Raw genomic sequence first — 23165 nt, 5'->3', positions numbered from 1 at the left:
AAAAGAGAATAGCTAAAAACTTTACTTTTTTGAAGAAAAGCATTTTGAATTGTGTTATGTTCCAATTGTTTTATATATTTGGATAAGGAATAATTGTGAGTTTGAACAACGAAGCTCATGTGGCTTTTTTCTTTGTTTCTATTTACGTATGTGTTTTGTGCAAAGAATGCAAAAAGAATAGTGTATCTGACAAGACAGGTGACTCAGTTGTGTCTTAGACCATAACCTTAATAGAGAAGAGTTGTTGTGTGAGACTGAGTAAGTAAGATGGGCTAACCAAGCTCCAGAAAGAACCAGAAGCTGCAGCTGCTTTAGGCAAAATCCCACATGATACACGATAACAATGTCCCATGATACTTTGAAATTAGCAGTGGGTTGCAAAGCAACATACTGGAAATATGATGATCTTCCGGAGGTAATCAAAAACAGTGACTCTCCATAAAATATAGACTTGACGTATATATGAAAAAATGACAAGAGAGAATAGAAAAAAATGGGAGAAACACAGTGGCTTTACTATAACTTATTTCCTTCCCTGCTTTCACGAAAAGTGCATTTCTTTCTAAAAATACCTTCCAAGTACCCAGAGGAAAACCGAGAAGTCTTAATGTCCTGCCTGGAACAGTGCTATGAACCATTAAACGGGGATCACAGGAAGGTTAAGGACACTCAGAAGTAGAAAATGAGAAGCCTGTATCTCCTTAAGGCAGCTACATGAGGCTCCCAAACAGAAGAGGAGGAAGTCTGTCGTGTCTTTCACAAGCTCAGCTTCCAACCTCAGGCATTAAATTCCACCATTTTTAAAAAACACTCTTTGGATTCTCAAATAATGAGGACCAAGCTGTGAACTTTTCCTCAACTCAAGCCGATAAAGTTAGTTTGTAGTCTAAACTTTTGCTGCTTTAAGCTAGACAGTGGATGTTTCTGTTTTTAGTAAAACAGAAAAATTCAGCTGCTCACAAAGAACAAAGAACTGAATTTTCCAGGCACTAAAGCACCATTCAAAGGCTTGACTCTTTTCTTTTAAGTTTAGTTTGAAAATATTCTTATGGTTATTAAAGTTATGCCGAACATTCCATATTGGAAGTTTTCTTTGCCTATTTTAAACAGGATTTCTATGAAATGTTGAAAACTTCAGAAAAAAGGTACTCTTTAAATCCACCTACTGATAAAATGATTGAGTCCCCTGTCTTGTTTTGTGGACTTCATAATTTAAAATATAAAAGTCAGAATTTCAGAAACAAAAAAGGACTTTTTACATTCCATAGATTTAATTCAGACCATTTTGTCTTTATCTAGTCTGATTATCCTGAACACACATTCATTCAAACATATAAAATGTAATTTTATAGCTTGTTTGGCTTGTAACTTAAATTCAAGTGAGTCTAACGCAGAAACCAACAAGAACATAAGCATTGAAATTAATTTTTTACTATTTTTGAACACAAATGTGAGAATCCAAAACCATAAAAGTTGTACTTGGTTCAATGCTAATATCAAACTCTATTTTAAAAAATAAAATAGAAATTAAATGTGTACATGCTCCAACACAGCTTCTTTAAATTGCAAAATTATTATCTCAATTTCCCCTGCCATCAACTTTTGTAGGAGTCTACCGGTGACTCATTCATTTGTTTGAAAGACCTTCCGAATCATGCAAAAATGATGACCAAAATCACTTTATGTTTGACTTGTAAAGCAAAGTAGAAAAAAACAATGGGTAGTTTAAACATTTTGCACAGCATGTTATGAATGTAATCCCCAGATCTACCTGCTAAAAAAAGACTTTCTTTACAGAGTTCCACACAAATCCTAATTGAGATCAAGCGCCGTCGCTCTTTAAAAAGCTTTTCTAATGCTTGCATCTGTCTTTTTTCCCCTTCACTTTGTTTTTAAAGTCCAGGTTTGACGCCCCCAAATCTCTGTAAATTCAAACATCCTTCACATAATTCCATTTAACAAAGTTTTTAAGAAAGCTAAGTAAAGAAAAGGAAACAAAAATCATATTGTTCTTCCCATCCTACCTTCACCATTCTCCCTTTTTATGTCTCTCACTTTCCATGCGTTTTTATCCCTACAAAGACATATAACCAGTTTATACCTATATCCATCAGCACATACTCATATGAAGAAATTACATGAGATGAAGTTAGTTCAAGAAAATTCACAGTGCACCCCGGTTGACTAATTCTAGAGAAGATAGAAAATCTATTAAGGTTTTTCCAAAGGCTGCCTTTCTTTCACGTTTTATTAAATCATACTACATCTTTTCAGGCTTGCAGTAAGAACATTTTTCTTATCACAAACCACTTTGATAGAATATCAAAAAGAAAGAAAAAGAATAAAAGGAAAAGAATAGAAAGGAGGTCAAACAAAAAAAGAACAGTGTTAACTGGATCACAGACCTCTGTCTGATTCTGCTTCCATTACCAGCAGAGAGTTACACCGTACCCCTGAGATACACCTGTAACTGTGTGAGATGGAGCAAATCTTTTATCAGCGAATGAAACCCTCCTTGATCTTGACACAGTATCGTATCACCAATATCCTCAGTGGCCAGATTAATCAGATGCCGCGTGTAGCTTTCTTTTTGTAACCATTGAGAGTATAACAAATGCAAAATATGTCTGCACATATTTCTGGGGGCCGGTCTCCTCAATGCACTCAGATTCTGATTATAACACATACATGAATAACAGGTCAGTCAGCATTTTTCTACTTCACACCGCTCCAAAATATTGTAGTTTATGCTACCCCCACATCAAGAAACAACCCAGATACTCTAATCCCCCTTAACTGCATCCATGAAGGTCACTGTCAGATGAAGCGAGAAAGAACCCTTGAGGATCAAAGTACCCACTTATTCAAAGCTGTAGTTAGTCAGTGAAGGCTTCTTAAACCTCTCGGTGTTCAAATTGACATAAAGGGATTAAATCTTGTGGTTGGCTGATTAGGCAAATCCTTTCGATCATAGGTATCCGACAACAAACACATCCACGACTAATATTATATAATGTCTGTGTTGTATGAATATAAACAAACATGTTGTCAAAAGTGTTTAAATTGACAGAGAACACCTTTTACTGACAAGTATTATGCAATTTTACTGTTATTTTTTGTACAACTAAATAGAAGAAACAGAATTTTATTTTGAAGGATTTTTTTATGACAAACTTTTATACCGTGCTCTGAAAAATTAGATATTAGTTTAAAGTCATTTTTTTTATCGATTCTTAAAGAACTCTTTGGAGACTTTAAGTACAGTTTATGTAATTTATGTATATCTTTAGAATATCTACATATATTTTCTTTTTTAAAGGTTTTGTTGGCTCTAGTGGCCTTTATCTGAGGAAAGTGGGTAATCAGAGAAGGGAAAGTCAAAGGTCGCCAGTCTGGGAATCGAACCTGCGACGGCTGCGTCGCACAACCCCTGCGCCACCACATCACACCCCAGAAAATCTACCCCAGTGAAGACAACATCCTTTCTGGTTAAAACATAACAGTATCTTGTGACTGCAGATTGACATCATGGGTTTAGTCATCCAGCACAATGAAGCCCTTCACAACACTGAGAGTTGACCTCAATATACAGAATTGATTTGACATACTTGACTGAAGAGTTTCAAATCATACAGGGGTTTGTAATCTATTTCATTACAGTCCTGTTATGTATAAAAAGTAATCCTCTGTTTTGATCCACAAACAATGTCGGTAAAACTCTACTTTGGGTTGATGGCTAATGTTTTCATACAGTTTTAAGCCTTTTTTATGTAATTCAATGCCTAAAGCTCCAATCAGAAGTTTACTTTCAGACATTGCTGGCTTGAATATCATGCTGTTTGGTGTTTTGTTCCAGGATGGAATGATTATGTGATGTAAACTTGCAGTGAAACCCAATAAAGATTAAGCTCCACAAGCTTGAATTTGTTGTGGATTTTCTTCTGTCCACTTCTGACTCAAACGTACATACATGCCCACTAATACTTGGAAAAATGCCCTTAAGCAAGATGCACTTGGTTTGTTCTGTTGGTAGCTATCAATATAGTTCTGGTAGAGTTCTCGCTGGATGTGTGACCACTCTGGTCAGCAGAATTGGTTTGGTTCATTTTAGTGGTTTGTTTCCCAGCATGGACTCAGCTTTTAAGCACAGTCAATAAATTTTTAATAGGGCAAATGTTGGGACTTCAAAGTGTTCATTCCAGGACCTTAATCTTAGTCTGCTTTCTCCATTTCCACAACAGTTGTGTGTTTTGGGGTTGCTGTGGTTTAATAGTCAGAGCAGTCGACTGGCAAATGGAAGGCTGTGACTTTGACTACAGCTTTGATTTGCGGACAAAAACAATAAACTTTTAAGTAGCCTTCGAGGTTGTAGTATAACTGTGTTAATAATGTAAGAGGGCGTGTGGGGATGGATGTTTGATCAATATGAATTACAATAACTTTAAAGTGAAAGTACTTTGGGTGGTTGATATGGTTTAAAAAATATAGCATTTCAGTCCTTTTGTTAGTTTCTGCTTGGACAAACCAGATGTGTCTTATTTTTAACCAAATGACCACCAAGGTTTTAGTGTAAAATGATATTCACTCACATATGTATGCAGTGCTGTTTCAGTGGTCATGTCCGTTTAAGAAAACTTCAACAATGTGTGCTAAATGATGTCAAAAGTTATGAATAAAGAAAGAAAGAAAGGGCAACTGTGCTGTTACCACTTTCCAAAAACATTCAAAGGCCAGAAGTTTCTTAATCTTTAATCCACAGTGAACGATTAAACCAAAACCCAAATTGTGACTTATAATTTCCAGAATCAGTGTGACTTATTTAAACCTTTTGCAACCTTTTGTCATATTTGCAAGCAAATTCTGTGGTTCTGATGTGGTGCTGGCCCACTCAAAGTGAATTTGTAATGATCCACCCACAGGGCTCAGTGAGCTTGAATGTGGAAGCTGGAGGAGGTTAAAGATGCATTTTAAACCAGCAGATTTTGAGAAGGAGGTGAAACAGAAAGTAGAAAATAATAAATTTCCATTCTAAACTGGGGAAAGGAAGAATTTTACACTGACAAATATTAATCAGCAAAGAGACCATTGAGGGTAAAGATAAGGAAGCGAAGGGAGAAGCTTCTTCTTTTCTATCATTAGGGGTCCTGAAAACCTTATTAGAAGCTTAGTTTTAATAGACCACTGCAAAGGCTCTTGAAGTTTGTAGCAGCAGTGAAGAGAAGATCAGTATGACAATATGAAGTTCCTGTCTGCATTAATGAAAAAATGTGTCAGGCATTTTTTTTACCCAAACTGGTTTTTATCCAGACTATGGTTTAATGACACCTTGGAAGCTCGACTGCAAAGGCTGCCAGATTTGATCAGTTTTTCTTTTATCCTCCCACTGATTGTGTGGTTGTATTTGGGATCTGTTTCTCTGTCCCTTCCAGTCAAAACACTGAGGTCAACGGCAGGACTATCATAGCTTAAACTGACACTTTGACCTTTTCAAAAGATGTTATTATTGCATACTGTTCCCTCAATGTTGCAGCTCATAGCAGATAGGGGTCAACACAAAACTGTAATCCTGACGAATGAACCGGTTGTAAAAGGCAATTTAAAGTTTGTATTCTGCTGCTCTGTTAAGCAAATTCTAACCATCTTTCCTCCTCCTGTGTTTTTTTCTTCTTCTTTGTCTTTTGTAGATGTTGGAGCCTAATGTGGATGCCTCTTCTTGTGAGCTGGGTGGTGTAGAAGGAGACAGGGAAAGTGTGGGCCTCCACATGCTGACGCACAGCCCCGAAGGTGAGGACAGCAGCCTGTATCCCTCCAGCCCTTCAGAGCCTGCGACCCTTGGAAGTCCTCATCCCTCAGAGCCACTCACACCTTTGGATGAAGTGTACACTCCCCTCGGAGGTCTGTTGGGATCGGGTGACCGACATAAGGTGCCTCCCACACCACCTCCTTCCACAGAAGGTGAAGACTCAAAGAGCATAGACGGGCACGAGATGGACATATGGAAAGAGAGCAAAGATGTGGAGGAGAAGGCAGCAGAAGAAGAGGAGGAGGGGAACAACAGGAGAAGTGAGGAAGGGGAGAAAGATGGAGATGCAGAGGAAGAAGATAGATATGAAGAAGAGGCCAACTTAAACCTCATGGTGTCAAACACGGATGAAGACAATGTCTCCGAGCCTCCTGACACTAATGCCCCCCATTCCTCCTCATCCTCCTCATTTGTCATCCCCGAGCTGCGTCTTGATCGCTCCTTCAGTGCCGACGCCCTCTCCTCCCCCAACACAGACGAAGAAGAGTACGACGAGGATGAAGAGGAAGAGTCAGAGGATGATGAAGATGACAGCGATGACGCTTACTTACAGCGAACTGACAGCAAGCGCCGTAGCATGGTAGAGGGCGCCACGTGTGAGAAGCACGGCGGAGGGCGGCTCAGCGTGCAAAATTCCCTGCGGCGGCGCACGCACAGTGAAGGCAGCCTCCTGCAGGAACCCCGCACGCCTTGCTTCACCTCTGACAATGCCATCAACTGTCTGGAGGCTGGGGGTGTGCACCCAAAGGGTGGCTGGACACTTCCTTCACCCAAAACCTTGAAGAAGGAGCTGATGAAGAACGGGGGCTCCATGCACCAGCTGTGCATGCTTTTCTCCGGTAGGAAGGTAAGCAAGTTGAGTCTGAATGAGGTTACCACAAAACAAATATAAAAACCCAGAAATATATGCATACACAATGGCTGGTTTATATTATTTTTATGCTTTTATGATTATATATGATTTTTGTTTCTTTTGTTAAGAGTGTTACTTCCCCTTTGCTACGTTTCCTTGACACTGCTGTCTGTGTAAAAAGGATGACACCAAGTGGTGAACATGAGAAAGTACACAAGAGGAATCTTATGATGGTTTGAAATTTCTGCCAAACATATTGACATCCATCCATCCATCCATTTTCTATTCACCCTTTGTCCCTAATGGGGTCAGGAGGGTTGCTGGTGCCTCTCCCCAGCTAACGTTCCGGGCGAGAGGCAGGATACACCCTGGACAGGTTGCCAGTCTGTCGCAGGGCAACATATTGACAGTGTAGCACAATTTTCAGTGCTATGCAAAAGCATTCATAGGCAATCACAAACTTACATACTTTTGGAGAGTCTGGTGTGATAGACCAACACAAAGGAGTGCATTGATGTGAAGCGGGGAGATTTAGTGTGTAGCTTTCAGCATTTTTCTTTTTACCAATAATAAACTTTAAGGTCAGAATGAGTTGTCAGTTTTTCCATAAATTCTAACTAGCTTCCATGTCCCCACAGAAGAAGAGCAACTCAGCACCATCATGATGCCACTACAATATTTCGTTATAGAAATTGTCTGTTTAGAGCCATGTCCAGTGCTAATTTTCTACCACAGATGGGCTAAAAAACGTATGCAGATCAACTGCTTCTATGTGTTTGCTGTGTCGCCTAAGTTGGGGAGGAATGCAAATGCTACATCTTATGGATTTCTCTCAACATTGGTTTTGGTCAGGACCACATTTCACTACAAATACATGACTATTTGTTGTTAGTAGGTTTTCAATGAGTCGACCAGAACTACCATGGATCTCTCCTTGCCCAGATTGTCAAATTATGGAAACTCTTTTCATCTCTGCCACTCCTCCCACACCCATGTCTTGGTAGCTTTGCTGAAGGTGCCATCTTTTTTCCATTTCGGATTCGAGATTGAACAGTGGCCCATGAGATTGGTAAAACTTGGAATTTGAACTTTGACACACCTGTATCCCTGAGCTGTCTGCTCTTTCTTGTTTTTGTGCTATTTGTTCACCAATGTTTTCTAATAGACCTCTGAGGCATCCACAAAACAGCAGACCAAAACAGTTAAAAGGCCAAAAACAAATGCAAACCACTGTCACTAGGTTTTTATTTGTCTTTTTCCTTCTATTCATAATTTTGTGCCAATTTGTGTTGATCTATTTCATAAAATTTCAAGAAAATAACAGAGGGTTGTGGTTGGAATGTGACAATATTAAGAATGTGACCAGTTGAGTTGCAGTCAGTTTGGCCATCACTGAAGCAACCATAGTATTGATGATACAATGTAAACGCACATTTACATTGCATCATTTTCCTATATTCAATTAAAGTTAAATCTACTTTTCTTATCCAAAACAAGTGTGTAAAGTTTTAAGCTCAATATTTATACCCACTTTTTACCATTAAGTTTTATTTTCAACATTCTCTGACACAATAACACACATAACACATTAAAGACTATTTTAATAAAATACATAACTTATATAAAAAATAATATACTATATCAAGCAGTTATATCTGATGAAAAGTTGTGTTTGCATACATATATGACCACAATTATGGTAATAATTAGTGATATAATCAATGATTACAGCAGCTTTAGGAAGCCACAGCTAAAATGCACTCATCTATTGAAAAATTTAATTTTGATTCTCTTTTGCTGGTAGCAGTTCCCAAAGTTGACCTGCAGATGGGAGCATCACATCCCTATAGACCAGCAGTGCTGTACTGTTTTCATCGGTTGTGTAGAAATTAAACTGAAACATCCTTCTTCCCATGGGTCGCTTGTTAGCCGATAAGTGTTTTGACACACACTTTTACATTTATCTCGCATTTACTGTAATGCACACAAATCATCTGCTCTGCTCCACAGCAGACAGAGATAAACTTACACACACGAAGAGAGTTGACAAATGAAGAGCGAATGGAAGTAAGATCAGGAGGACAATCACATCAAGACCCTGTTGACATTCACTGGACTTAATGACAAACTTGTTGCAGAGGTAATCAAGAGCATCGTCCAACAAAATCACAAGTGCTGCTCCGTTTTATCTGCTTCTCCTTCCATCAGTCTGTCAGCACACTCGACAGCCTTAAATGGCTGTGAGTGCACTCTGCACCAGAGGAATGCAGCAGACAGAGCTGGAGCCTGTTTGTCTTGGCAGATTCAAGGGTAATTTTACTACCTATTGGCGTCATGGACACAATTCCTTTGAGGGGTTTGTTTCCACTATTCAAAAGGATCCTTAAACCCTCCACCAACACTTTTAATTTTGTAAATATTGCAACATTTTGAGAAGCAGAAAAGGTTATGGATTTTTGTTCATCCCCAGAGGATGAGAAGTTTATTATTTCACCTTTGGACTGATTTGTTCAGAAATTAAATTTATGCTTCATCATGGACTTTAATCTTGTTGGTCTTTAAGTATTATACTGTTTCAAAAGACTTAAAGATAAATACCTTTAAAATAAAATATTTGCAACATATAGTACTAATAATGTAACTCTTCTGATGATTATGACCTGGTGCTTGCACATAATCTAATCCCCAATAAAAATCTGCTGTTTTTAAATGTTCTTTGGAATGATTTTCAAGATCGTTTTTTTTTTTCATAGCTACTCACTTTCATCTTTTCTATTTACCATTCAGATGACTTTGTTTGACTTTGTTTGATTCAGTGCAGTTTTTTACATCACAAAATAATCAAAATTGTTTCATTGATTTACTCTGTGTTCAACCTGACACATTTGGCTCATAGCTTTAATATTGGGAATCATGGCTATTCTGAGAATTGCAGAGGAACCTGTGAGAATTACTTTGGTGTGCCACCACTTCACTATCTGAAGCTCTTTGTGTCACCTCTGTTTTCTCCTGCCAGGCAGTGTTTACTTGGCCCTTAATCGGCACCAGCTCTACTCCTGTCTTTCTTTCTGCTCTGCACTTTTTCCCCTCACTGGATTTTTTTCCCCTTATGGGCTATCAACAATGCAAGTAGAGCCAACGATATTGAAGGAGACGGTGAGGAATAAGTTTTCTCCTTAGCCAACTCAGAATATTTGCTAGATAATATCTAAAGGTGCTGCTGTCAGGGAAAGAAGGACAAATTAGGTCAGAATTTTCTAAACTCAATGTAAGCTCAAAATATGTTTTCCAAATCTATAGATTCAAGTTTTTGCTCATTTTTCTTTGCAAAAAGGTCAAGCTCCATCTGACTGGATGAGTGTCAGTGAACATTAGGAGTAAAGTCTCACACCCAAATTTGATTTAGCTCTGAACTTTGATTAGGCCATCTTAGCAAATGGACATGCTTCTGATGTTAACTATTGTTTCTCTAGCTGCATGAGGAAAAACTTTTACCCCATTCTGTAGCCTGTTGCTACAAGAGATTTTCTTGTGATACCTCCTATTTAATCCCTCTTCCTAATTACGCAGTTTCCCTGTCACTTCTGAAAAAAAAAAAGACCTACACAGCATGATGATGCCATCACCGTATTCCACTGCGGGGAGGGTGTATGCATGGTGATGTGCTTTATTAATACTTTGGATCAGTTACACAGGGAGCTTTGCTAACTAATTGATGACTTATGATCAAAACTGGTTGTACTCTGGATGTTTTTTTTGTTTGTTTTTTTAGGTCATATGCACATCACACTTTTCAGATTTTTGTTCGGAAATTAGTTTGGAAACCATTTGTAATTTTTCTTCCATTTCACAATTATTTGCTACTTCCTGTTGGTCTATTACATATATTAAAATTTGGGGTTATAATTCAATAAAATGTGGCAAAGTTCAACGAGTATGGATACTTTTGCAAGCTACTCTAAACTACCACCTGAGAAAACATAGTGCTTGTTTGGTCTATTTACTGTGTTTGTCGTAAGCCAAATATTTTGTTCATGAGGTCATAATGCTTGTTTGAAAATGGAGTAAATATTGGTTTGCAGGAAGCGATTTTAATATGTTTACGGTTGCTTGAATTCTCTAGATGTTCCAATAATAAGCTGAGTCAGGCAGGGCGAGATGGGAATCGGTTGGAACATGTTCAAAAACAGGGTTTACTAAAAGTGTTGTCAGACTCAGTTGCTTAAAACTGAATTAATATAAGGTTCAACTTTTTTCCTTGCATAATAAACTGAGTGAATAGTTCCCAATTGTAAAATTTGTCTGTTGCGAATTTCACAAATGCTTGACTTTTTGGATTGCAAAAGCAACATTTATTGCTCTGTTTATTTTTGTTGCAGGCATTCCTTCTCCTTTTTGTTTATAAGTTAATGATTTAAATGTATTTTACATAATAAAAGGAAACATTTTTGTGCTTAAAGATCCTGTGCACATATTTTGTTTTGAAAAGAGAGAGACTACTATAGCTAAAGTGTAAGCAGCTATAGCTACAGAGTAAAATGAAAACTGCATCAGTAGTTAGTTCAAGAAGCATTCAGGAAAACTGAGGAAAGGTAATATTTATGCAATTTTTAAGTGACCTAGTTTTCAATTAGTAGTTAAATGTGCCTAAAGGTTTGGTTATAGGTCGTTTGGCTCTCTACTAATATCAATCTTCACACATAGTAGAGGCAAGAGTTGGGTAATGCCAAAGCATTAAAAAAGGTTGCACCCAACAAATTTTCTGTGACTTATCTGTCAATTCAGTATTTCAATTGGAAGCTGACGGCACCCTCTGTAATTGCTGATTGATAAAGCTACACATTTCATCTGTTCCATTTCTTTAGAATCGGCTTAAATTCAAGTTTGAATTCAAGCTTTAAATTTTTCAATGGAATCTGGACTGCATTATTATTCATCCTCAAGATCAACTTCATCCCACAATGGAGAAAATGCATTTAAGTAGGAAGGAAAAATAAAACATAAAAAATAAACAGAATAATACACACTCTTCCAAATAGTAGTTTTATTGGTATTTTGTTTGGGCTCAGGTGAATGATTAATTTTTGTACTAACTTGTTTGGTTTTTGCGCAGTAGTCAAATACTAATAAAAAAGGTCTGAGCAACATCTGGATCCTGCATCACTTCTAAATATTTTAGAACACAAACATACGGCGAAGCCAAGTACACGGAAATGAGCTCAGAACATCATGTTTGGAATAATGTACCTTCAGAGAAGAGGTTGCCTTCTGACCTCTTCTAAACACCAAATTGTGATAAGCAGAATAAACACTCACGGAAACCTAAACATACTATTTTTGGCCTGATTCCAAAAATCTTTACGTTGGTTCTGTCACGTCATCTGTTGGTGCCTGTGCTTCTCGCTGACCAGACCCTTCCAGGACAAACTTATTAATGAGCTCTCTCCATTCCCCAAGCTCCAATATTCATAATTGTCTAATTTTAGCTAAATGGTTGCAGTACACACTTGTGGCAGTACTTGTTGATATCAGTTTAGAAACTTGTACCTCACATTGGCCTGGGCATGTGATCAAATCTAAAAATAGTTTGCTTTTTTACCTACTGAACTAGGCAAGAGATTCAAGGCAAATCAAATGAAAGACCAGTGAGTTGTTTTGACATGTTTTGCCACTGTTTGAGACTAATAGATCCCACAAATAGTTGGACCTTTCTGAATTGACATGAATTAGTTGATATTATTGTGGGTAAATATGTTGAGTGTGTGTTAATTAACTTAGTTGAGACAAAAGGTCTTTAGAGGTCAGTGCTGTAACATAAGAGGTCCAGAAGAGAGGATGTAATCAGGCAGAGCTTCAGCATTTAGGCAGGAATGTGTATCAAAATCAGAATTTTGATACACATTCCTGCCTAAATGGCTGATTATAAATCTGTAAGTGAACTGTTTATAAGCAGAACACTTCTGGACGGATTGCTATAGCTATTGAGCCGCAAACACTTTTTTTGTTTCCATCTGGACGCTGAAAACGAAGGAAGAAGATTGTTATATATTGTTATAGCGTTACCTATATGAATTTACACTTTACATACATTACATTGAATGACAATTAATTGTTAAAATGCATGACAAAGTTATTTCACCCTTTGCAGCTGTCATACTTAATGCTGTTTTGGTTTTCTTTTTCCAGCCTTTGCTTGAGCTCTGTCATATTTCATCATAACACACAAATACAGAAGCTATGAATTGTTTCCCTTTTTACATTGCTTATATCAGCCATGCCTAAAGTTGACTTTTGATTCACATAATAAGATTTTAAGATATCTACACTTCATACATACTAGGAATGTCACTTAACGGCTGGTTTCCTAGTTGCTTCCACTTTCTTAAAATACCACTGAGAGTTGAACAAAGGAAATCTTACAAATGAACTTTCTGCACAGGTGTCACACTTCCACATTACCATGCCTGAATTTGTACCTGAGATGGATTCAGTGTTTCTTAAATCTTCAAAGAAGCAATCTACAGGCCTAGATGCTTGGTTGTGTAAACCAGTGGCTGTGGAAATAAAGAATGTACTTGAATTCAACAATTTGGAGAGGTCTCCTTTTATTTTTTTATAATACTGCATATAACTGCAGTATTAGCAACAAGCAAGTGCTAGTCACTATTGTGATCTACATTTACAGTATGCTAAAAAATGTTGTTACTTCCTCTTTTCCAACCTTAACTTAGATACAAAGCACAACTTCACACAGCCAAGTTTACATTTTACATCCTCCTATTGTTCCACCCATGTTTCTGTTCCAGCTCCTGCCTCAGCTGCATCAACATATCTTGAGAATATATGGCCAAAAGAATATGCAAATAGTTATTTTTATATCTATTTCATTAGCAGAGTCTTTGTCTTGCTGAGCATTTACTCAGAATATAAGCTTATAATCTCATAAAGAGAAGATTTTAAAATGCATCTTCTGCTCTACATGTTTTTAGGAGAGTGTTAGATGATCCACTATCACCAAAATAAAGTTTGCACGAGAAAAACAGCTAAAGCTCCATGTACAGAGACACCGACACTATCCAGTGCATAATGTTTGTATTCTGAATATTAGAATAAAATGCTATTTAGTTAGATAACAAAACTGTTACTTTTTGAATATACTTTAGACAATTTATTTAAATAGAAAAATATTTGCAAAGAATCATGGAGGATCAGTTTTCTGACCTATTTTCTTTAATTCTTGCAGATGGACATGTTGCTTTTATTTTTTCTTCACCAAATTTACCTCTAGCTTTTCCCAGCTGTCTGGCACAGCATGTGTCACACAAACAGTTTTGATTTTGGAAAATGTGAACTTATTTTCCCCTGGCTCTGATTTATATAAACATGCATCTATATGTGTGTAGGTCAGTTTTAAATGCGTAATCCTTCATTAAACGTGGCCAACCTGCGTCAGCACAGAAAGACGTTGTTTATGATTTTTTTTATGAATAATTTTTTTAGGATTAGCTCTACAAACTGTGTTTTAGAATTAGATGCATGTGCAGGCTCTGGTTTACAAACATTTATCACAGACAAATAGCTTTGCACATCCACGTGCAGCATGTGAGCTCACTTTCTCTAACAAATCTCCACCGCAATCTGTAGCTTGTGCTTTAATTACTATCATTTATCTGATGTAATTGCTCAGTCGTTTGTGTTTAATTTGCTGTTATTGGCTAGTTACCTTTGTAAGCTGGATTTGAGGAGGTGTGGGAATGTACTGCACTTTTCCCATTTACCGTATCCTATTTTGCTGCAGCACAATGTCATTTAGCAATATTAGTTTACTTTGAAATCCATCCAAGAATAAAACGCGATCCAGGTTGTGTCGTAATTGAAAAGAGAAGCTCAGCAGTCAAATCTCGAACTGAACATTCAAATGTTCTTGGCTCAGGCACTGTAACAATGCCCAAACTATTATGGAAAACTTGACATTTCCTAACAGCACTGACATTTAAAAAATTGGCAGTCGAACAGCAGCTGGATTTTTATTCTTCTTGCATGAATAGTAGAATAGAGTAGAAATGCTGAAAAGGACAACCTTGGCAAGTATTAAGGACAAAGGTTTAATAGTTTTAGTTATTTTGACTCTGAAAAACAATACAGCCAAGAATTATACACATACATCATTTCAGGAGTTCAGTCAATCCATCAGTTTTATACCCCCCTCCCAAATATGGGTCTTGAAACAATTAACAACATCAACATATGCTCTGCGGCCCTCAGCTTCTCTTTCAGACTATTCCACAGGCGGGGGCCATAATACTGGAAAGAAGGCTCTCTCTGTTGTAAGTGTGTGTTCTGACTCTTAGAACTGTTAATAGTCCAGTACCAGAGGACCTTTGGGTCCGCAGGGGTTCGTAAGTTAATAGCAGCTCTGCAAGATGAGATGGCGCAAGACCATTAAGACATTTACCAACTCTCTAACGGAATCTTAAAATCAATCCTGAGATGCACAGGGAGCCACTGCAACAATTTTAAAACAGGTGTAATATGAGCCCACCACTTAGTCTTGGTTAGCAAATGAGCAGCGGAGTTTTGTAACAGTTGAAGGCTGGACAGATTTATCGTAAGTAGACCAAAAAGCAGGTCAATACAGTAGTCTAAACGACTAGAAATAAAAGCATAAAAGCTTTAAAGTCTCAGTATTTGAAGAGGGTGAACTCTGGCTATCTGTTTTAGATGACAAAAGCCTGTTTTGACTTAATGTTGGAAATGTGGAATAAAAATAAGCTAAGAGTCAAGAAGAACATCTACTATGCAGCAGTAATAGTAGTACTTCCAGTAGTTTCTGTTTCCTCAGTTTCATTTGTATTGTATGTGCTGAAGTCTTAAGCTGAAGGACTGTTGACATGACACTGGCACAAAACAGTACTCTCTTGATGTGCAGCAAATCCGAGAAATGATGCAGATGTGTTTTCAGTGCTTGTTGCCATAGCAGTGTTGTTGACTGACTCAGCAAACGGTAACATAAATGTTGATGCAGTAGATGGTTCTTTACATATACATACGCACACTAAGACTAAATGTTTAAAGATGTGTGATGCACTAGTCGCAGTAAACGTGCATTTTAGCAACTGCACATGACATATCTTAGTGCCTCCAGAAAATACCATCACAACACAATTTTGTGTTTTGCAGATGCAGGAGTGTCTAGAAAATGACGCAGTTAAACAGTTTCTAAATTTATGTTGCTAATAATGTCTGCAAGGAAAATCATCTGAATCCAGTTATAAAATGCAATTTTTATTTTATTTTATAGCTGTAACATTAATCATGATTGATCATGATTTCATTCAAAAAGATCCAAAGACCACATAATCTGTGACGTTTTACAAATTTCAGATTTTTTAAAGCTCTGAGAGGCTGATATACTTTCTGCATAAAATAATCAAACTCTATGTTAAATTTTAATTTAGGAAAACACTATGGCTTTTGTGTTAGATTTTTAAATAATTCGTTACATTTTAAGAAGCTTTAAGAAACATCTCTCCCATGATTAAACATTTCTTATGTACTTCAAATTTCACTATGATTTCAATAAGACCTGAATTTGAGTTACAATTAGCAGAGTTATGGTTGGCACAAGTAGCACTACTAACTGATTGTAGACTCTTCAATTGTAAAATTTTGTGTAGGTGCCACTTTTGCGGCTCAGGGGTGATTGGTTTCAATCAAGAAGTGATCCAACCGCCTGATCACGTCTGAGTGTAGCCTAATAGGCCTGCATCAGCACAAAACTGTACATGTTTGAAGTATAGACACATGTAAGTATTTGGCAGCACGCACAGAAACTGGACACAGAAATGCACTCTCACTTACACATCCCAGGAGGCCAGAGTAAGAGCAAACAGCGTCTGTGGTGTTGATGGGAGCACACATTCTGTCCTCTCGAGATAGGATCAAACAATCCTGAAGGTAGAGACATGCAAATAAAAGTTGTAGTTTGGTGTTATTAAAAAATCCTTTTGACAAGCCGGAACAGCCCTTTTCTGCCTCCCTCCCAGGAAATCAGAACAGACTGTTGCTCATGTAATCGCACACTGTTATGATTCTAACATCAAAGCATATCCCTTTTGTCTTAAGATGTTTTTGTAGTATATTTTAAAGCCGGACGTTTTTCTTCGCTGAAGTTGCTCATAAAGGTCAACGACTTGTTTCTACTCCATCAGATTTGTTCTGTAGCAGTTATACAACGTTTTGCAACTTAAGCTGAAGTGACATTTCTAAAACAACGTACAACTTTAAAGCTTTCAAGGTTGTTTGGTATTGCATAACCAACTTGATCGGAACTGAAACTTGTTCTAACGTCATCTGTCACAGCATTAATTAGACCCAGCTGCTAAGGCTTTAATGTTATGCTTTGGTATTTGAAATGTAACTCTAACCCTTTATCCGCTCTCAACTTGGAATGCTTTCCAACCACTGCAGTTTCCGCATCCTTAAGAGTGCAGGATGTGTAATACCAATCTGATGCTATCCTACAAATATGTATATAATCAGTATTTGTTAAAAAAAAAGCAAAAAGTTTATGTATTCCGTTCCTCCTGATTAATGTATTAGCTGTGCTGTTGCCATGGCAGGGTAGATGCAGACCTCAGGATTATCTGTTTGCAAAATTTGTTTAAGGTGGAACTGATGCTGGACTCCCAGGAATCTGAGGACTCTTTCATGTCTGACTGCAGTTTACTTGTGCACACATATATCATGATTCTTATGTCCAGAATAAAGTTGTTTAGATGACATCTGTTTAAAAAAGATTGCTCGGGAAACATTTTTATTGTGCTTATGGATAAAGTAATTTGTTTAAAGTTTGACATCTTTGTGTAATTTTTGCTTTTGCCTTAACCTAAACCTCATCTGTGAGAGTCTTAGGTTGAAAAAAAAAAACAAACAATAAATGTGAGTAATCAAGTGTGAAAAAAGCCAAATGCTCAGATTTGATTTGAAACCATATTCTTTTTGGTTATATCTATGAAACAAGCTTTGCTACTTGAACTCTGTTCAACATGTCATCAATATTTGCTTTCATCTGTGTTCTTGCATCACCATATAGAAGTACGTTAACCAATAGAAAGTGAGCTACAGTGCCAGTTTTCCAAGACACAAAGTATGTAGGCTAAAAGGTTCTCCTTTAATCTCCTCTGACTATCGTTCTATATGTTTGCCCTCTCTCCTAAATAATTTGTGGTAAATTTTGTGAACATTGTATGGCCTTTTTCACTCATAATTTTTTCTTGCCTTTTGCTGATTTGTGGAGTGCACATCAATACTTTTCCATGTAACTTTGGAAGAACCTCTCTTAACCTCGCCTGTCAGTATAGATGGATGGCCACGTATCCATCTATATATGCATCCTTGCCACAATTATACACAGCTTAGTGTTAGTCAGAAAACATAATAAAATTTATTTCTTTCTGTGGTTGTAATATTAAAAAGAGTTGCACAGATATGAATTTTTTTTTATGGAAATATAATTGCTAATAAAATACTTTATTCAGTGATTATCAATCATAGCCTCCTAATGCTAACACATGTGGTGAAGGAAGAAGCTATTACAGTTGGAAAAATTTGAGTTTTTATGCCCAATATTTATTCTTTTGATGCGCTGCTGCAGATTTGGAAATGACTACAAGGCTTCACCTATAAAAACCCTGGGCAGAAAGGTCGTCTGCTGGGCAGTAGATAACATTTTAATGGGTACCATTAGTTCTAAGGCTGAATAACCTGACACCTTTTTCTGGACCAGTTTAGAGAAGTGACGTTGCATCTGCATTGTTCATGAACATCCTGCAACATGGGAAATACTCTGGCGGGAAACGGCTATCTCCTTGTAGATGACGAATAACCAGAGAACAATTTATTGCAAAATACAGACTGTGCTATGTCTCTCTTTTTTTTTTGTATTAAAATCACAACCTGACTCTCACACACAAACATAAAAACAATGTAACTACTGGTTCCGATAACATTATGTAGATGGAGCAGATGTCAATCAGCATCGCTTCTGGAAGCTAATTTTTGGATATTACAAACTATTATAGTTACATCTGTTAAAAGTGAGGGCGTGTGGGGTTTGATGGCATTTGCTATGAATTATGAATTAATGCATGTGTGAAGATTTTCAAGGACATACGCCCAGGCACAGTTACAAAACAATCATCCATGGACAGATAAAAGTTTATTTTTCTCTGAAATTTCCTTGAATTTGTAAAGGAAGTTGAACAAAATATTTCCTGAAACCTTTGAAACAATGGGGGAAGAAAAAGTAACATGGCACTAGGGCAATTATGTAATCGTGTATGAAAGAAAATATTGAGTCAAAATACTTCAGGAATGTTTTCTTGAGGCTTTTGATATCAAAGATCTGTGGGGAAAATGTCAGGCACTAGGAAATCGCTCAAAGGCTCATCTTTAGGAATGCATTTTGCAAATCCATGTGAAAGATTTCAGGATAATTTAATATTTGTCTTTTGAATTGCTGTGTGGTCTTCTTTATGTCTTTGTATTTATTATTAAGTGTTTTTTCTATATTTTTTGTTGTATTATCTGGCTGGGATGAGTTGTCCATTTTTTTTCATTGCTCAGTAGACTCCCTCAAGGACAAGAACAGGTCGAAGAGAAAACTTTTTGCTGTTACAAAAACACATATAAATGGGAAGTAATCATATTAATCATATTTCAAACCAGCCCAAACTGTTATATTATTGAACAAATGTAAAATTTAGGCTGGTCTTTTGACTGGTTATACATATTATCACATTACGCTACCTAGTGGAGCCATGTGTTTTCTTACATTTACCAAAGTTCTGTTGCTTCAGGGTAGTTGAAACTAAAAATATCTATTTTTCACTGGATGGAAGTAGGGTTTACTTTGGATTTGATTTCTTATTCTCATTTCTAACAGGATAACAGAATTAAAAACAAAACAATATTTTTCCTCACTACCTTAATTTTTCTCAGCTGGTTTAACATCATTACAAATGTTCATTGGCTGTGTTTAGTGCTTATTACTGAATGCATGGAAAGATGATTAATTCATTTCAGTAGAATAACAAGGAAAAAAGCATCTCTGAAACAATGCTTTTGATTGGGTGGCAGGGTCAATTCTTAGAAAATTGGAAGGAAACTTTACCTATTTTAAACCAAATATTGACAAAATAAAAAATTACACAAAATAAATTACTCCATTTTTTTTCTATTTTTATAAAAGATCAATCAAATTTTATATACCAGATAACAGTAAAAAGGATTTAAACTTATTTTCTGTACCTTATGATTTATATTAGTATGAAGTTAACATGTTAAATCCTGTGGCCTGATAGGCTGTTAACATACTGTATGTCTCACACTTACAATCAACACTGTATTAACAGACTGTGATCATGACTCATGTCTTATGCTGTTCCCTGTGTGGTCCAAGGCCTAGACGTTGTCAAAATCTCTGCTCACAACATCATGGGTTTTAAAAAATGGACACAAAGATTGTACTATGCATCATTTGTTTTTATAATTTTGAGCTTGTATCAAGTTTATTTATATTTTGACTGTCTAGATCATTCCCAAATTTACTAGTTCTCCTGGTAAAAGCGTGTAAAATTGAAAAAAGGATTTTTTTCTTTTACAGTATCATAATTTATCTGAATTAGTCAAGCACTTACATCATATGTTGCTTCTTTGAATCCATCAGTGGTGATAATATTTCCCTCACTGCACACAGAGGGACATTTCCCTTAGTAACACATCAAAATGAGAGACCCACACTATATCATAATAATGAAGCATTATTTTAAAAACTGTAGCAGTGACAGGCGCAGCTGGACAAGGACGAAGGGTTAGAGTTTAGGTATTCTGTGAGGCAAGTGATTCATAAGTCAAAATTCTAGTTTTCTAACATAAAAATAACATAGGACAACTTCAAATTGCATAAACCCTCTGCAAGATGACACTGGAACCTGTGGAGACTAATATGTCCAGAGTTAATAGTTGATATTTCAGCATTGTCCAGTAACTTAACAATTGACCTTATTTTTTGCTCATGGATAAATCCCCTGTTAAACAGATGTCATTACATCAGTGTGAACATAGTGTGGCCCACCAATGCACACATCACACATGGCAGAGCCACACAATGACAGGAAGCAGAGCTCTAAAATGGAGCACCGATCCATGGCCTCGCTAAAGGGGGAAGTAGATTGTCTGAGTTCCCGAAACATTGTTCAGACACCAGCTTGTAAAAAAAAACAAACAAAGACGCTGAAAGGAAAGAATGAAGCAACCTGAGAGAATGGGTCGAGTTTAAATGCACACAGACAAGGTTAAGTAATGAAATTGTGAGGATTTAAGCTTCTGAAGGATTTTGAAGTTTAACAGTAAAAGCTGTTCTTGACTGAAACAGACAAAAACACATTCTTCTGAGATTTCTAGCACTATTACATATACATATACATATACATATAATACATATAATGATTATATGTATGCATATAATCATTATCAAGTTTCTGTTAGCAGAAATACACCAATAAGGTTCCAGTGACACCTGTGCATGGAGCCAGTCAAAGTTGTATCTGCAAAACTATCCAGCAACCCGTAACACCGTGTCAACATCTGCATATATAGTTTCTGGGGGGGACACATCACCCTGTGGTCTTTGGCAAATTCTCTGCTTTCTAGTTGTCTTCATTCAGGCATGTAAAACACACACACATACCAAAGTTATTTTTAGGATAGCCGCTGTGTGGAAAGTCTCTTTTGTCTATTTGGGGCCAGGGTAGGATCAGACTGAGAGAGCACATGGAAAGCTTGAAACTTTATAATTCATGTAGAACCATTACAGTTTTGAGACTTTTGTTTTTAAATCAAAGACTTTAACGTTGCGACATTCCACCTTCAGTAAGCTATGGTGCTGGTTATTTTGATCACTATTCACAGGTTTTTTGCACTGCTGCATAGGTGTAACACAAAATATATGTTTAAGACAAAAGAAGAGATAAAGATCTCAAAAAGAAAATGAAATAATTATGCTGCTAATTGTTTTATAAGTGAAACAATTCAGTCAACTGGAAAATGATGACCCCCAACTTTTTAATTTATTGGTACCGTATAACTTACCAACTATAGTTTTGAACCAATAAAAATGATTGGTGTTTCTATAATAAACATACCATGACTGAATTATTTCTAAATGGCCAATTTTTTCTGTCATTATTTGCAAGAGAAGGTTATAGTACTCTTTTTTTTCAGCCATCTGACCTTCAGATGGATTACTCTTTGCGCTATAAATCTCAAGGAAACTCTAGCCAGGTTTCTTGTTTCTGGTGTCTTGTTTAAAGACTTTTTTTTAAAAAAAAACTGATTTAAAAGTATACCATTAACTTGGTCATGCCTAGCAACTTGTTATAGAAATATTTTAGCCACCTGTTAAATGTAAAGATGATCACCATATTAGCAATTCTACTTAGCTGATATTACATATTTCTTCATTTAAGAATCACTACATTAATACATTTATAATATATCTTTATTTTAGTCCTCATTAGTGCTGCGACTTTAATGCACTGAAACAATAAAAACTACAAAAGTTGAAACAATACTGTAAAACATTATGCATTTATTAGCACTGTGGAATGAAAAACCAATTATGCTCTCTGAATTACAGCGTTTACATGAGTAAACATCAGAATGTTTGAGTTCGAAAGCGGTGCAGGTTGATCTATGAGTTACTTGGCCTCCCCCCTTCCTTTGTGTGTTTAGCTGTTGTTGGGAGAACCGTGAAGTGGTGAGAGCAGCTTGTAAGTGAAGTGGAGGGAGAACTGAAGATGGAGCCACCTGTGGCCCAATGTACGTCAGACGGCCTTTCTAAAAATATCAGATTTACGTCGCCGCTCCCTTGTGTCGTGATTCTATTTCCTGCTAAAAGCTGGTACTCATATAAAGTAGGCAAGTCATATTTTTTGTAGCCTGTAATGATCCCTCTAAGGTATAATGCAATTCATGTGCAGTATATTGCACCTCCACTTCCATAAATAGGTATTAAAAGAAGATGGAAGTCTACTTTGTTCTGTATGAAGTTATGGCAATGCAATGTGTGTTTCACTGATATGGTACAGTCATGTTTCCTGCATGTGTAGACAGGGTAAAGTTTTGTCAGAAAGTTAGGAGGAGAATCTTTTTATGCATTTGTTGTTCAAATGTGTATCAAATTGAGGTTCACAGATGATCTTCAAAATTAAAGTCCTGGGTCAGATTATATAGAAAGTTGCTTCTTGAGTTGATGTCTTGAAGGAACACCAATCACTACTAAGTCATTGCTGGATAGTTTTTGGTTCTATGTATCTTATCTTTATTTTTTATTTTTAATTACATTAGCAGTATATTTGTTGTTTTTCATTTTTGGCAAAACAAAGAAAATCCCAGCTTGGATGCCATCACTGACGGCCGTTTAGCACCTCTCCAAATGTGCTCAGC

General features: G+C 36.7%; 1 protein-coding gene across 10 annotated transcripts in view; it reads left to right on the top strand.

Annotated features, from left to right (window-relative positions):
• The window catches only part of rgs3a (regulator of G protein signaling 3a), a 133806-nt gene that overhangs the window by 95596 nt on the left and 15045 nt on the right, over positions 1 to 23165 (top strand). For all 10 annotated transcript variants that reach the window (XM_044096091.1, XM_044096093.1, XM_044096094.1 and 7 more), the window contains one exon: positions 5685 to 6650. In XM_044096091.1, coding sequence (XP_043952026.1) covers positions 5685 to 6650 — 966 coding nt within the window. The remainder of the gene's footprint in view (positions 1 to 5684; positions 6651 to 23165) is intronic.

Source organism: Gambusia affinis, linkage group LG17, assembly GCF_019740435.1.
Source record: "Gambusia affinis linkage group LG17, SWU_Gaff_1.0, whole genome shotgun sequence".
NCBI classification, from domain to species: Eukaryota; Metazoa; Chordata; class Actinopteri; order Cyprinodontiformes; family Poeciliidae; genus Gambusia; species Gambusia affinis.
Note: the sequence above shows the minus strand (reverse complement) of the source record. Positions and strands in the feature narration are given on the sequence as shown.